At 49.7% G+C, this 16,443-nt stretch overlaps 1 protein-coding gene across 1 annotated transcript; it reads left to right on the forward strand.

Annotated features, from left to right (window-relative positions):
* Nucleotides 1–5,844: 5,844 nt before the first annotated feature.
* On the forward strand, nt 5,845–14,807 carry LOC134609254 (zinc finger protein 182-like). The gene is made up of 4 exons (XM_063452894.1): nt 5,845–5,975; nt 9,184–9,310; nt 10,754–10,840; nt 12,729–14,807. Exons 1-4 carry the CDS (start codon nt 5,952–5,954, stop codon nt 13,889–13,891), a joined length of 1,401 nt encoding a protein of 466 aa, XP_063308964.1. The 5' UTR covers nt 5,845–5,951; the 3' UTR covers nt 13,892–14,807.
* The last annotated feature ends 1,636 nt before the right edge of the window (nt 14,808–16,443 follow it).

Here is a 16,443-nt window from a genome sequence, read left to right on the forward strand (position 1 = left end):
TTTTCCTGTAAACTATCTATAACAAAGTGTTTTCCATTCGTGTCAAAATGTCACCAGCGCCTAACCATCATGGCGGAGAGACGTGTCTCTCATGGGCTCCCGCATAAACTTGGCGAGAAGCACAATACAACCGGTTCCAGCGAGAAAAATTACCGATCTGAACACCCACAGGCCCCCCACACCGGGGGTGATGCATTGAGGTAAAGCGAGACCCGTTGGTGCCGCGGCTGACATTGCGGCCTGGCAAGCATCGGACAGGGGAGACGGCCGCTCCCACGTCCTGGGACTGCCTGGACGCAGTGCACGGCCCAAGCAAGCCCCGTTTCCCCCCCCTAGGACCGGTGGGGGTGATCCCGGTCCACTGCAGAGACACAACGCAAAGCAGGCAGAGAAACGGAGAGTAGGAGCAGAAGGCGCGAACGGTCCTCCACTCAAGATGGCGGATAATGCTTGTGGCAAAGGATCCACTGCAGAAGCACCTGATGTGGTGACAAAAAATACAGGGTCACTTTGAAGCATTCTGGAGGAAGCTGGAGAGTATCCTCCAAGGGCACCCAAAGCATACCCCAGGGAGTGACTCACCGATACCCTCTCGATGCGCTCCCCCCCCGTGCTCTAAAAACCTCTCTATGTGCTCACATCTCTACACAGAGGCAGGCATTCTCCAGCGAGAGCCGCACCACGCAATCTCGGCAAGCCCCTATACCCAAGCGACGCAGCCACCGGAGGAGGCTCAAGCGGGCCCCAGTGGCGGGCACCCTGAGACCACACAACCAGCAACACCCTCAGAAGCAGAGGTCGGATCCCAGACCGCAGAGGGAAAACCCGAAACATCAGGTGCAGAACGCGGCAATACACCTCAACGCACACCCTACTCACCCATGGCAAATCGCCACAGGATCTTTGGACACTGACCACACCAAGGGGCTATGACCTACCCAGAACTGGCGAGGGTTAACCATGACTCAGGTCCCCCCTCTCAGTAACTAACCACCATCTGGGTTATTGTTACGCGGCTACCATGGGACCTTGGCACATCCAGCCTTTCCGTTCAGGACTCTTACATCTCTGTACCAAATTTTCCATCCAGTCCTTTTTGCAACCTGTACAGTTTGTTGCCTGCAAGAACCACCGCATATCTGTGCATCCCCCTCTATCTGATACCTGACATTTTTCTTGTATTTTTCTAGTTGTGCACCAGCTTCTCTCACCTGTTTGAGCTCAATAGCCCAGCTTTGTGCAGTTAGAATTGCTGTTAATTACTTGGCCTGATCCTCAAGTTTTGCTTCTAATGCTCAGACTCAATTATATAGCATGTTTAGTTTGGTTATCACCCGCTATGCCTGTAATGCTATGCATGCCGAAAATACTCATGCTCTTTAACTCTACCTACCTACGCCATATATATATTGGCATGACATGACTAACAGCACTGTAGTCCACTGGCAGTTATTTGCATAGATTCATGGTCAGAAATCTGATAGCTACTACCTGCTAGGCCATAAGAGCATAGCCTAATTCAGCTGGATGAATATGTGCCTCAGCCATGCACCATTACTATATAAACCACACACACTAGCCTGCTTCTATATCTAGCATATTACTCTTACACTAACTGTGCTGTCATGAGAATAGCAGTCGTAAGGCATTGACAAATCTACGTTATAGCTATGCATGTGTTATGAGTTTACTTAATGTTATCGTCACTGGGCTATGATGCCCTAGTTAATCTAAATCTACTGTGGTTTCACCCTTGTTAAACAACTAAATTTAAAAATGAGGCATCTCTATCCTAGATATGTGTTGCACTAATGCTATCAATGTATTGACCCCATGATGTACCTATGCATACATTTCCCCTGCTTTATCTTCTGTACCCCATCTCATATGCCTTAAATAAAAGAAAGAATTAAAAAAAAAAATGTCACCAGCGCTCTAATCCCTTTGTGAGTGCGCGCTCCATTCCTGCCAGCGCTCTAATCCCCCTGTGAGTGCGTGCTCCATCCCAGCCAGCGCTCTAATCCCCTGTGAGTGCGCTCTCCATCCCAGCCAGCGCTCTAATCCCCTATGAGTGCGCACTCCATCCCCGCCAATGCTCTAATCCCTCTGTGAGTGCGCACTCCATCCCTGCCAGCGCTCTAATCCCCTGTGAGTGCGCGCTCCATCCCCGCCAGCGCTCTAATCCCTGTGTGCGCTCCATCCCCGCCAGCGCTCTAATTCCTATGTGAGTGCGCGCTCCATCCCCGCCAGCGCTCTAATCCCTCTGTGAGTGCGCGCTCCATCCCCGCCAGCGCTCTAATCCCCTGTGTGTGCACGCTCCATCCCCGCCAGCGCTCTAATCCCCTTGTGACACTGAAGCAAATGCTGAAGTAGTTCACGAGAGCCTATAAAGATTGAGAGTGATTCCTGCCACACCTCCTCTTTGCATACCGGGAGGTGCCTCAGGAATCAACCGGGTTCCCACCCTTCGAACTGCTATATGGGAGGTGGGTGAGGGGGCCACTAGATGTTATCAAGGACCACTGGGAAGGGCAGACCGAGATAGAGGGGACCCCGATTGTGCCATACGTGCTGGAGCTGCGGGACCACATGGAAGAATTGGCACAGACTGTGCAGTTAAATACCAAGTGCGCGCTCCATCCCAGCCAGCGCTCTAATCCCCTGTGAGTGCGCGCTCCATCCCAGCCAGCGCTCTAATCCCGTGAGTGCGCACTCCATCCCAGCCAGCGCTCTAATCCCCTGTGAGTGCGCGCTCCATCCAAGCCAGCGCTCTAATCCCGTGAGTGCGCGCTCCATCCCAGCCAGCGCTCTAATCCGCTGTGAGTGCGCGCTCCATCCCAGCCAGCGCTCTAATCCCGTGAGTGCGCGCTCCATCCCAGCCAGCGCTCTAATCCCCTGTGAGTGCGCGCTCCATCCCAGCCAGCGCTCTAATCCCGTGAGTGCGCGCTCCATCCCAGCCAGCGCTCTAATCCCCTGTGAGTGGACACTCCATCCCAGCCAGCGCTCTAATCCCGTGAGTGCGCGCTCCATCCCAGCCAGCGCTCTAATCCCCTGTGAGTGGACACTCCATCCCAGCCAGCGCTCTAATCCCCTGTGAGCACTCTAATCCCCTGTGAGCGCACACTCCATCCCAGCCAGCGCTCTAATCCCTGTGAGTGCACGCTCCATCCGAGCCAGGGCTCTAATCCCCTGTGAGTGGACACTCCATCCCAGCCAGCGCTCCAATCCCCTGTGAGTGGACACTCCATCCCAGCCAGCGCTCCAATCCCCTGTGAGTGGACACTCCATCCCAGCCAGCGCTCCAATCCCCTGTGAGTGCGCGCTCCATCCCAGCCAGCGCTCTAATCCCCTGTGAGTGGACACTCCATCCCAGCCAGCGCTCCAATCCCCTGTGAGTGCACACTCCATCCCAGCCAGCGCTCCAATCCCCTGTGAGTGCACACTCCATCCCAGCCAGCGCTCTAATCCCCTGTGAGTGCACGCTCCATCCGAGCCAGGGCTCTAATCCCCTGTGAGTGGACACTCCATCCCAGCCAGCGCTCCAATCCCCTGTGAGTGGACACTCCATCCCAGCAAGCGCTCTAATCCCCTGTGAGTGCACACTCCATCCCAGCCAGCGCTCTAATCCCGTGAGTGCACGCTCCATCCGAGCCAGGGCTCTAATCCCCTGTGAGTGGACACTCCATCCCAGCCAGCGCTCCAATCCCCTGTGAGTGGACACTCCATCCCAGCCAGCGCTCCAATCCCCTGTGAGTGCACACTCCATCCCAGCCAGCGCTCTAATCCCCTGTGAGTGCACGCTCCATCCGAGCCAGGGCTCTAATCCCCTGTGAGTGGACACTCCATCCCAGCCAGCGCTCCAATCCCCTGTGAGTGGACACTCCATCCCAGCCAGCGCTCCAATCCCCTGTGAGTGCACACTCCATCCCCGCCAGCGCTCTAATCCCTCTGTGAGTGCGCGCTCCATCCCCGCCAGCGCTCTAATCCCCTGTGTGTGCACGCTCCATCCCCGCCAGCGCTCTAATCCCCTTGTGACACTGAAGCAAATGCTGAAGTAGTTCACGAGAGCCTATAAAGATTGGGAGTGATTCCTGCCACACCTCCTCTTTGCATACCGGGAGGTGCCTCAGGAATCAACCGGGTTCCCACCCTTCGAACTGCTATATGGGAGACGGGTGAGGGGGCCACTAGATGTTATCAAGGACCACTGGGAAGGGCAGACCGAGATAGAGGGGACCCAGATTGTGCCATACGTGCTGGAGCTGCGGGACCACATGGAAGAATTGGCACAGACTGTGCAGTTAAATACCAAGTGCGCGCTCCATCCCAGCCAGCGCTCTAATCCCCTGTGAGTGCGCGCTCCATCCCAGCCAGCGCTCTAATCCCCTGTGAGTGCGCGCTCCATCCCAGCCAGCGCTCTAATCCCCTGTGAGTGCGCGCTCCATCCCAGCCAGCGCTCTAATCCCGTGAGTGCGCGCTCCATCCCAGCCAGCGCTCTAATCCCCTGTGAGTGCGCGCTCCATCCCAGCCAGCGCTCTAATCCCGTGAGTGCGCGCTCCATCCCAGCCAGCGCTCTAATCCCCTGTGAGTGGACACTCCATCCCAGCCAGCGCTCTAATCCCGTGAGTGCGCGCTCCATCCCAGCCAGCGCTCTAATCCCCTGTGAGTGGACACTCCATCCCAGCCAGCGCTCTAATCCCCTGTGAGCACTCTAATCCCCTGTGAGCGCACACTCCATCCCAGCCAGCGCTCTAATCCCCTGTGAGTGCACGCTCCATCCGAGCCAGGGCTCTAATCCCCTGTGAGTGGACACTCCATCCCAGCCAGCGCTCTAATCCCCTGTGAGTGCACGCTCCATCCGAGCCAGGGCTCTAATCCCCTGTGAGTGGACACTCCCTCCCAGCCAGCGCTCTAATCCCCTGTGAGTGGACACTCCATCCGAGCCAGGGCTCCAATCCCCTGTGAGTGCACACTCCATCCCAGCCAGCGCTCTAATCCCCTGTGAGCGGACACTCCTTCCCAGCCAGCGCTCTAATCCCCTGTGAGTGGACACTCCATCCGAGCCAGCGCTCTAATCCCCTGTGAGTGGACACTCCATCCGAGCCAGCGCTCTAATCCCCTGTGAGTGGACACTCCATCCGAGCCAGCGCTCTAATCCCCTGTGAGTGCGCACTCCATCCCAGCCAGCGCTCTAATCCCCTGTGAGTGGACACTCCATCCGAGCCAGCGCTCTAATCCCCTGTGAGTGGACACTCCATCCGAGCCAGCGCTCTAATCCCCTGTGAGTGCGCACTCCAACCCAGCCAGCGCTCTAATCCCCTGTGAGTGGACACTCCATCCCAGCCAGCGCTCTAATCCCCTGTGAGTGGACACTCCATCCCAGCCAGCGCTCTAATCCCCTGTGTGTGCGCGCTCCATCCCAGCCAGCGCTCTAATCCCCTGTGAGTGGACACTCCATCCCAGCCAGCGCTCCAATCCCCTGTGAGTGGACACTCCATCCCAGCCAGCGCTCTAATCCCCTGTGTGTGCGCGCTCCATCCCAGCCAGCGCTCCAATCCCCTGTGAGTGCGCGCTCCATCCCAGCCAGCGCTCTAATCCCCTGTGAGTGGACGCTCCATCCCAGCCAGCGCTCTAATCCCCTGTGAGTGGACACTCCATCCCAGCCAGCGCTCTAATCCCCTGTGAGCGCGCGCGCCATTCCTGTCAGGACTATATCTCGTCACCATAACTACTATCCCCGCCCCTCCGTGACGTCACGGTTAGTCTCCGCCTCTCTGACACATTGCCGTTAGTCCCGCCCCTCCCTGACGTAAGGCCAACCCCTCCTCATCACTTCCTCTTGGCGGCCATTTTGTGTTTGTTCCCGTCACGCCGTGTGAGGGTCTCTCTCCCGCCAGGCGGGTCCCCCCATCCTGAGCCGCACCCCAAGTCTGTCACACGGGGTGTCCGTGATGGCTGCCACTCCGAGCCCCGAGGTATGTGAAATGGGGGGCCTGGGCTGCAGAGCTAGCAATCTAACCGGCCTGGGCTGCAGAGCTGGCAATCTAACCGGCCTGGGCTGCAGAGCTGGCAATCTAACCGGCCTGGGCTGCAGAGCTAGCAATCTAACCGGCCTGGGCTGCAGAGCTGGCAATCTAACCGGCCTGGGCTGCGGAGCTGGCAATCTAACCGGCCTGGGCTGCAGAGCTAGCAATCTAACCGGCCTGGGCTGCAGAGCTGGCAATCTAACCGGCCTGGGCTGCAGAGCTAGCAATCTAACCGGCCTGGGCTGCAGAGCTGGCAATCTAACCGGCCTGGGCTGCGGAGCTGGCAATCTAACCGGCCTGGGCTGCAGAGCTAGCAATCTAACCGGCCTGGGCTGCAGAGCTGGCAATCTAACCGGCCTGGGCTGCAGAGCTGGCAATCTAACTGGCCAGGGCTGCAGAGCTAGCAGTCTAACTGGCCAGGGCTGCAGAGCTAGCAGTCTAACCGGCCTGGGCTGCAGAGCTGGCAGTCTAACCGGCCTGGGCTGCAGAGCTGGCAGTCTAACCGGCCTGGGCTGCAGAGCTGGCAGTCTAACCGGTCCTGGGCTGCAGAGCTGGCAATCTAACCGGTCCTGGGCTGCGGAGCTGGCAATCTAACCGGTCCCGGGCTGTGGAGCTGGCAAGCTAACCGGTCCCGGGCTGTGGAGCTGGCAAGCTAACCGGTCCTGGGCTGCGGAGCTGGCGATCTGACGGGTCCCGGGCTGCGGAGCTGGCGATCTGACGGGTCCCGGGCTGCGGAGCTGGCGATCTGACGGGTCCCGGGCTGCGGAGCTGGCGATCTGACGGGTCCCGGGCTGCGGAGCTGGCGATCTGACGGGTCCCGGGCTGTGGAGCCGGCCCGGGCTGCGGAGCTTGCTATCTAGCCCTCCTCAGACAACGAGGAGGCACTCTGTACTGGCAGTAAGTCCAGGCAGATGGAGTACATTAAAGGGATTCCTATAGTCTTAGGAATAAGTCCCCCCACCTCCCTCTTGCCCCCCTTGAGTGATAAAAAGCCCTTTATTTTTATACCCCATTTCCAACGCCGACCTCCGTGCTCCACTTCCCTATGGTGATTTTACCGCCGCTGGGTTCAGTCAGTTAGAATCCCAGAAGCGCCTCTAGTGGCTGTCTGATAGACAAAGTAGTCATTACAGCACTAAGTGGGACAGGTCACTGCACCCAGACCACCTCAATAAGATGTCTGTAGTGTCCCGTTAACTCAGACATTCTTCTTCACCTCTTGTCTGTTAACCATTTGTATGTCCACTCCTTATCAGTTATCGCCATGCTATGATTAGAAAGCTCTGCAGGAAATGTTAGTGCTATATAGGTTATAGGAGGCACTCTGTGCTGACCGTTCAGCTGGATGGAGACCCCCATACCGGCTGTCAGCCCAGCTTGTCACTTCTGGGATCTTACATGGTGACATGGCCTCCCGTGGAGGTGGCCAAGGGGCAGCTGTTATGGTGATTACTTGCCTTAAGGAGCCCTGCCATCTTCTTGCTACCATTCTTTTTCAACTCCACGCGTTTTTTCAACATTGCATATGAAATGTGTGAATTTGCAGCAAAACCCCAGGCTGTGCAGCGTTTCCAGTGAGCTCTCCCTAAACCATGGAACTAACTGATGATTACTGTTCTTTCTGTAAGAATTTCTAGGTCTTGCAGTTTAATTGTCCGCTGTTGCAAAAAGCTGAACTGAATTGGGGGCAAAAAAGAAAACACTGGCAGGAGGCTCAAGTGGCCTGCTTCACTGTAACAGGAAATAACCCCCAGGATAACTATCATTTAGGCTGTAGGTTGTGGCATCTCCCTGTATCTAACAGACACCTTGGTGATACCCATAGCTGGATTGATTGCCCAGTATCCCTTTCTAGAGCCCTGGACTGTGATTGTGTGCGTGTCTGTAGTGACTGAGTGTTTCGTATGTAAGAGTTGGTTTAGGTTGGGGTTTCTGAGAGCTGGGGGGTGTGTGTGTGTAGAGAAGTCTTGGTGTTTTATTTGGGAGGGGTTAACTTGTTCCCTCCTGTTTACCTTTTGCTTGAGCGGTGCAACCCCTGGTTTTCTAGTGTAGGCGATTACTTGCGGGATCTCTGGAGACCAATGTACCCTGGGGGTGCATTGTCATGGTCTTGACACTCCCTTCAAGATACACTAAAACAAAATGAGTTAATGAAACCGTTTTGGTGTATAGGTCGTGCCCCTGCAGTGTCACTACTCAATTGTCGCCATTAAGGAGTTAAATCACTGTTTATGTACCCCTATTCACACCTCCCTGCATATGACCAACACCGTTCCACTACACACTTTCTGTAAATGTTTAAAGGGGTTCTATAGTGCCAGAAAAACAAAACACTACAGTGCTCCCGCCGGGCTGAAACCCCTTCAGTCACTTACCTGAATCCAGCACCGATGTCAGCTGGCGGGGGCTACCTAATGCGCATGCACGGCAATGGCTGTGCTCGCATTAGGATTTCCCCCTAGGAAAGCATTATTCAATGCTCTCCTATGGGGACAAATCTGACGCTGGAAGTCCTCATGCTGTCATATACCGGACCAAATGTCAGTTTCAAACCAGGAAGTCCCTCTAGTGGCAGTCTGGTAGACAGCCACTGGAGGTGGAGTTAAGCCTGGATAGTAATTATTGCAGTTTCTCAATAACTGCAATAATTTACAATTGCAGGGTTAAGGGACATGGAACATTGCATCCATATCACTTCAATGAGCTGAAGTGGTCTGGGTTCCTACAGTGTCTCTTTAAACTTCCTTTTTTACGCAGTGTTTTTAATTTAGAATTTCTTATCTCTTGCTGGAACCTGCAGCAACCTCCTGTTACTCTTTGTAGAATGTTAATTAGCACTCCATAAATCGCAATTTGCACTTTTTATAATTGTGTTGTAATCTTGATAAGAATGTCACTGCTACAATGACAATTACACAAGACACTAATAATCAGTAGCAGAAAGTCAGGTGTCATCCCTCGATTATCCATGCCTTTTGTATATAGGTAATTTGAGATGTAGTATATGGACACATGCTATCATCATGTACACCCATGTATCATATTCTGTGCTAAACAAACCTGTCGCTGAATTAATCTGCACTCTGCGTCTATGATATGGCCAGTGCGTGTCAGCCACTGCTGTCTTGAAGTTAATTGAATGCTTTTTGTCTTGCAGGGGCCTGTGACCTTCGATGACGTAGCTGTGTTTTTCTCGGAGGATGAGTGGAATATGTTGAATGACTATCAGCGAGCAGTCTACATGGAGGTGATGAAAGACAACTACGAGCACTTCATTTTCTTAGGCAAGCCATTTTTTTCCCCCACTAACTTTTAGCCAAGATATGGAGCAGACTATGGGATACCTCGTTCAGTTGACCGGTACCCACCATCAGCACTTCTCTCCTTACTGTTTCTTGCAGATTTACAATGGGTTATACAAAGGGAGTTTGTGGGTCGCATCTCTTGCTATTCCAGACTGCATGTGTCTCAGCAATTATACAGAAAGCAGTTATTGGACTTAAACTTAAATAGATTCCTGTGGCACAGAACTTTTATTGATTTGTTTTTAAACTGGTTGATCAGTTTATCACATCAATCAGGACACGACTAGTTGCTATATGGGCACGTTAAATATATCCCCCTATAGTTTCTGTGTAGCATCCCTTAAGAATGTAAGCTCGATCGAGCAGGGTCCTCTTCAACCTATTGTTCCTGTAAGTTTATTTGTAATTGTCCTATTTATAGTTAAATCCCCTCTCATAATATTGTAAAGCGCTACGGAATCTGTTGGCGCGATATAAATGGCAATAATAATAATAATAACCATGACGCTGTCAGTACCAGTAAAGGGACACTATAGTCACCAAAACAACTTAAGCTTAATAAAGCAGTTTTTGTGTATAGAGTCCGTGCATGTGACTTACACAGCCTTCCTAAACACTTCCTGTAAATAGTCATCTAATGTTTACACTTCCTTTATTGCAAATTCTGTTCAATCAAGAATGTATCTCCTCTGTTAAAAGCTTGCTAGACCCCGTGGGAGCCTCTTCTACGTGATCAAAGTTCAATTTACACAGCAGGAGATTTAAAAATAATCGTATAAAATATGTTCAATCTGTTTGAAAGTGAAAGTATTTTGTTTTCATGCTGACTGTGTAGGTCACTGCCAGGGGAGGTGTGGCTAGGGCTGCATAAACAGAAACAAGTGATTGATTTAACTCCTAAATGGCAGAGAATTGAGCAGTGAGACGGCAGGGGCATGATTTATACACCAACACTGCTCCATTAAGATAAAGTAGTTTTTGTTTTTATGACTATAGTGTCCCTTTAATGTGCAATTTTTGTAACTTAGATCCAGCCCATGTCACAGCTCACCCTAATTATATAATATACAATCCTACCAATCAGAGCTTGTAATACATGAAACACATGGTGTTCATGCAGGGACAGACATATGGAAAGCACCTTTTACTTATATTCTAAACAAAAAGGAGTATCATGCATTATCCCTACTACAATGGCCAATTCGCAGTAACCACGCTTTGTTCCTCTCTGCCCTTCTCTCGTCATATAAAGGAATGATTAAAGGTTTTGGGAGGGTAGACTACCTGAATATGAGAAATGTGTATCTTTAACTAAAACAAGTGTACTTTCAGGATAAACTTTGTATATATGTCATGTCTTATGTATTGGGAGCCTGGAAAGTTGTTGCATCATTCTCTAATTATTGTGTTTCACGTTGCTAGGTTGTGAGGTGCCCGTCATATTATCATTGCTGCAGGATAGAAGCAACGGTGGTGTGGACTCACAGCCCTCCTCACTGAACACTCCAGGTATGTGTGCAATGACAGGGAGCATTCTCCTAAATGTCAGAGTGGCTCCTGATATCGTCTAGTGTTCCCCATCTATGTCGAATTTAAAAGAAATCTGTATTAAACGGACCTGCTTCACTTTAAAATTATTATTTAAATCCGAAAGCAAACACTTTTTTAAATAAATGTACAAACCAAATAAAACCAAATCAATCCCACTCATCTCCGTTTCAGGCCAGCCTGTTTGTGACAGAAACAGGGCATTATTGTGCAGCAGCATGGAGCTAGCTAACTCTGATCGGAGTCCCTCCCTCACTGATCGGAGTCCCTCCCTCACTGATCGGAGTCCCTCCCTCACTGATCGGGGTCCCTCCCTCACTGATCGGGGTCCCTCCCTCACTGATCGGGGTCCCTCCCTCACTGATCGGGGTCCCTCCCTCACTGATCGGGGTCCCTCCCTCACTGATCGGGGTCCCTCCCTCACTGATCGGGGTCCCTCCCTCACTGATCGGGGTCCCTCCCTCACTGATCGGGGTCCCTCCCTCACTGATCGGGGTCCCTCCCTCACTGATCGGGGTCCCTCCCTCACTGATCGGGGTCCCTCCCTCACTGATCGGGGTCCCTCCCTCACTGATCGGGGTCCCTCCCTCACTGATCGGGGTCCCTCCCTCTCCTTTCCAACATTCCGAGGGATAGGACTGAGTGGTTAGATCAGTGTCCCCCTGGAGAGGGCCTGGAAAGCATAAAAAAGAAGATGCAACAGATAAATATGAAAAGAAAGTCCTATTTACTTGCTTTTTTCAATCTGCAGAGCGAGGCTAGGGTTAAATTTACAGCTTAAAGGAACACTATAGGTTCTGGAACACAAACCTATATTTCTGACCCTATAATCTTAGAAACGCTGTGTAGGAGGCCAGCACCCTAAATAGGGTTAAAACTCTCCTTTATAGCAGCGCTGCGCCGGTCTGCTGATCTGGCTCTGCTCCTCTTCCGCCTCCTTGGCTGAGATCATTAGAATTTGCTATCTCAGCCAATTCAATGCTTTCCATAGGCTGTTGCCCCCGCACGGCAAAAACGCTGAGTAAGTCCGCATCTCCTCATAGAAATGCATTCAATTAATGCATCTCTCAGGAAAATGTTCAGCGTGTCCGTGCTGAGGGTGGAGATTGTGAACGTCATGCAGCACAGACCCAGCAAGCACCTCTAGTGGCTGTCTGAGTGACTGCCACTGTAGTTATCCCTAGGCTGTAATGTAAACACTGCCTTTTCTCTGAAAAATTTGTGTTTACAATGAAAGGCTGCTGGGACTGACTGTACACAACAGAACAAATACGTTAAATCTGTGTTTGTTCTGGTGACTATAGTGTCCCTTTTAAGCTTTTTGAATTGGACAGTTTTCTCAATGATGCATTTCCCTTTCCACTGTTAGAGTAAGTTAGAGTTAATCTAGGGGATTGTCTCATTTGTGGCACAAACAGGCTGTTTAGGGTTATGGTTCGTATTACATTTAGGATTATGGTTAGAACGAGATTTGGGGTTTGGTTTAAATGAAACCTTCTATTTAAGTTTAACGGTTTCCCAACTCCCAGTGACATATGTCTCAGTGATGTGTGTCCCTTTAAGACTACAGTCCGGGATGGTATCAGCTGAAACTGCTGTTTGTAATATTTGTAGTTTGCAGATGAGCCCTCGGTTCTTGTTCTGGTCTTTTTGAATACAACTCCTGGGGTGAGACAGTAATGGAGTTTAATGTTTATATTAAGGGAGTGTATAAATTGTGTATAATGTTTAAATTAAGGGAGTGTATACATTTGAAAAGTAAAGGGACTCTGTTAAGTTAATGCAATCTGTTTTGATTGAATTTATTTCTTTTCACTATCTTACCTTGCCTCCATTTATGTGAATTTAGATGGAACGGAGGTGGTCGCTCCAAAGAGAGGCCCATATAAAACGGCAAAACAACTTGCATTGAACCAGTACATACAGCAGAATGGGGATGAAAGCAGCCACGATGAGAACAATATGGATGAGTCTCCTCCGGCCCATGGTCGAAACCTGAGAAAGCGCAGACAGTATTTCTGCTCAGAGTGTGAAAGCTGTTTCCGGCACAGTTCGGCATTGGAAGCTCACCGCCGAGTACACAATGGTGATAAACCACACCAGTGTGATATATGCAATGCGAACTTCTCATACAAGTCTGCACTAATTGTGCACCGCAGACAGCATTACCATCCTTCAACCAGCAGCTCTCACAACGTGGAAAACATAACTCCAGCAGAATTCATTAAACCCAACGGATCTCCAGTGCCAACACCCAACGGATCCCCTGTCCTAGCTACAAACAGACCACCAGCATCCACTGCCCTTGTGACAGTTACTCCCAGACCAGTCCAGACTAACAGAAGTCTCAGTGAAAGTTCTGGTGAACGTGGCAGTCCCTCACTAGGGGAAAAGCCTCTTAAATGTGCTTACTGTGATAAAAGGTTTAATGACCAGTCCATCCTTGAAGCTCACCACAGGATACACACAGGCAAACAGGCCTACCCCTGCACCATGTGTGATGAGAGCTTCTCCAAACCATCCCTGCTTGCTGCCCACAACAACACCCACAAGGAAGGCAAACCCTTTCAATGTGACCAGTGTGACAAAAACTTTAATGACCAGTCGCTTCTGATTGCCCACAAGAGAACTCACACAGGGGAGAAACCTCACAAATGCAGCCACTGCAACAAATGGTTCCCTAACCGCACCACTCTGGTTGTCCACGAAGAGAGCCACTTAAAGCCAAAGCCCTACAAATGCAAGCACTGTGAAAAAAGCTTCAATGACAAGTCACTGCTCACTACCCACGAAGGCGTGCACACAGACACCAAGCCCTTCAAGTGCACACAGTGCAATGAGAGCTTCTTCCTGAAGACACAGCTGGTGTCACACCAGGCTATCCATGCCCCTGACAAGCCCTTCCCGTGCAGCCAGTGCGAACGAAGTTTCAACAAGAAAGAGACTCTGCTGGCTCACATTCGTGTCCACAACATTCAGAACATTCAGACACAGAAGCCACGGAGGCAGTGAGTTTACATCAGTAGTAATGTACGAATGGTTAGACACTGCAGTCCACCTTTAAACAGTCTGCTTCCATCATGACTTGACATTCACTAGCACTGTGGCTGCAGCAAATATTATAGGGTTAAGGCTAAAACACCCTGCTGGCAATGTTTGTCACATTTTCCAGGGTCTGTATATAGCTCTCTGTAGATTTCCCTTTAATTTCTTTCCCATTAGTCTCTTCTCCTGTCTGGTTTTTGAGTTATACATGTAATATACTGGCAGGTAAGTTGCTTTTGGCCTTTAGGTTTCCTCTAAAACATCCCTGTTAAATAAGACTCTGCGTTCACTACGTGTTTGTTACCCTGTGTGACATGCGCTTCAGAGATTAGTTTGTGTTGATACCATTTTGAAAGCTCTGATTTGACGCACTGTACATTGGCACGACTGGTTGGGTCTCCTGTACTTGGTCTGTGTTCCCCCCTGAAGCGGTACTCTGCGTTTACATGAGTTGGAGCCAGTCTGAGGGGAGTTTGTGGTCACCTACCCCTCTTTTTATAAGCTGGCGGTTTTTGTCTTTCAAGTGAAGGTGGCTAAATTCTCAGCTTTGGCAAGGAGATAAAGTTGTGTTAGTTACAGGGGTTTAGTGAACAGTCTGCGCAGCACTCACTTCAGCAAACTGCATTTTCTGTTTACTTAACAAAACAAAAAAGCCCTCCTAATGGCATTGCAGAGCAGAACCCAATGTATATTTTTGTCTCCTGGAAGACAGCAAGTTCTATTTATGCCATGATTTGATATTGGCCCATAGAAGGTGGCTACTATGCTGATTAGATTAGCTGTAAAGTTCTCAATGTATATCCAGGAATCCGTAAATACAATGAAACGTTCGTTAAAATGAACTATTACAGAATTCATTAAAAACTGAAACTTCCTATAAAAATTTTACCTTATTTTTTTTGGAGACTGTTCCTTAAAGCTGAAATTTGGCAGAATTGACCAGGGATTGCACATTTTGTCCTAAAATTGGAAACACTCCTTTTTCAATTGTCCGTACTGAGCGGTTTATTGAATAACTCTGTGATTATCCCTTTCAAAGGTAAATGTTGCATAGCTCCATAGCACTTTAAAGCATAAAGACAGGGCATTTCTAGTGAGGGGTCTGAAAATAAAATCCTGCATGATAAAAAGTTAGTAAAGCTTCTGGAGAAAGGGAAAACCAGGACATTTATCCCTAAAATCCCCACTTAGTTCTCCTGTTATTACAGGAACATGGTGGGCACTGTAACCATTTAATTGAAGTGGTTATAGTGCCTGGTGCTGTTCCTCCGTTCTGTATTGAACCCGTTTTAAGCAATGAACGTCCCTGGCTTCCCATAGCTCCTCCTCCACTGGAGGTGTGATTAAGGAGATCACACACTTCCTTGTAGCCATACCAGTTCATACAAGCAATAGTTCTGTAATAGGCTGAAAGCAGTCAGCTGACACTCAACCAATCACAGCTGCTTAAGCTAATGCTTCCTTGTTAGTCCAGGCAGCACAGAGGAATGTGTTGCTGGGGACTTTAGTTCAGTATTTCAAACTGTTTGACGCTGAATGGAAGGATGCCATGGGACTCGACACTATAGCCACTTCAATGAGAGGAAGACGTTGCCTACACTACACCTTTAAATAGTGAATTCAAATTTCTCTGTAGGCTGGTGAAATCACATGAAAAAAGATTTTCTAATTATTTGAAAACTTTCAAATACCTTCTTACATCCAGGAAATGTGTACCCCCTCCCCGGCAGATCCACCATGGGCATTTGTGATGGTTTGTCGGATGGTGACTTGATTTGTGTGGTCTAACTATACTCTTATCTTTTTTTTTTAAAGTTTACTATTTTCATTTCTCAGTACGTTTAATAAACCTAATCTTCCCCTAGCAAATGTGAAAATATTGTATATTCAAAGGATACAAAGCCCACACTTGGGTCTTTAATTGGTGGCACTTTGTAGCAGTTGACTCAATATAATGATGTTCTCCTGCCTTGTAATGGGCTCCGCTAAAGCATTCTCTCTCATTTCTATTCTTTGCTATGTGAGAGCTTTCTAAGTTTGATCAATTTCTTGGTTCTACAGCCAACTGTATACATTATGCAAAACTACACCTTAATGTACAGCAAGTCAAGAACCAACCGATAGGACTGCGTTACTGAACTACATTTATTAAATTACAAATCTTGTGAATGGTTGAAACGAAGGCTCCAACACTTTTACAATGATTTATTTTATTCTAAATCTATGCATCATTGAGTGGGGTAGATGGAGTGGGAGTTCCTTCTACAAATAGTTTGATCATTCATTAATGTGTAGAGTGGATAGCAAGGGCTTGTTTATGTAAGGAAACTAACTTCTAGATACACTAGCAGAGTCCATAACAAAGGTACAGTGTGTGGTGTTTTGGGCAATTAAGCATAATCCATGTGCATTGCATTCTGGGAGAGCACCATGTCTCACCGAATAGATACGCCACTAATTCGGAAAACTAGTCTGCCAATGGTGTGCTTATAACTGCATCCCCCCAGCCATGGTTAGAT

The sequence above is a fragment of the Pelobates fuscus genome, chromosome 4, assembly GCF_036172605.1.
Source record: "Pelobates fuscus isolate aPelFus1 chromosome 4, aPelFus1.pri, whole genome shotgun sequence".
NCBI lineage: Eukaryota > Metazoa > Chordata > Amphibia > Anura > Pelobatidae > Pelobates > Pelobates fuscus.

What these genes read in the sequence shown, in the direction of transcription:
- LOC134609254 (XM_063452894.1), top strand. Translation starts at nt 5,952, where the DNA reads ATGGCTGCCACTCCGAGCCCCGAG. An exon ending in CTGCCACTCCGAGCCCCGAG is followed by an intron (nt 5,976 to 9,183) that starts GTATGTGAAATG and finishes TTTGTCTTGCAG; the next exon opens with GGGCCTGTGACCTTCGATGA. An exon ending in CGAGCACTTCATTTTCTTAG is followed by an intron (nt 9,311 to 10,753) that starts GCAAGCCATTTT and finishes TCACGTTGCTAG; the next exon opens with GTTGTGAGGTGCCCGTCATA.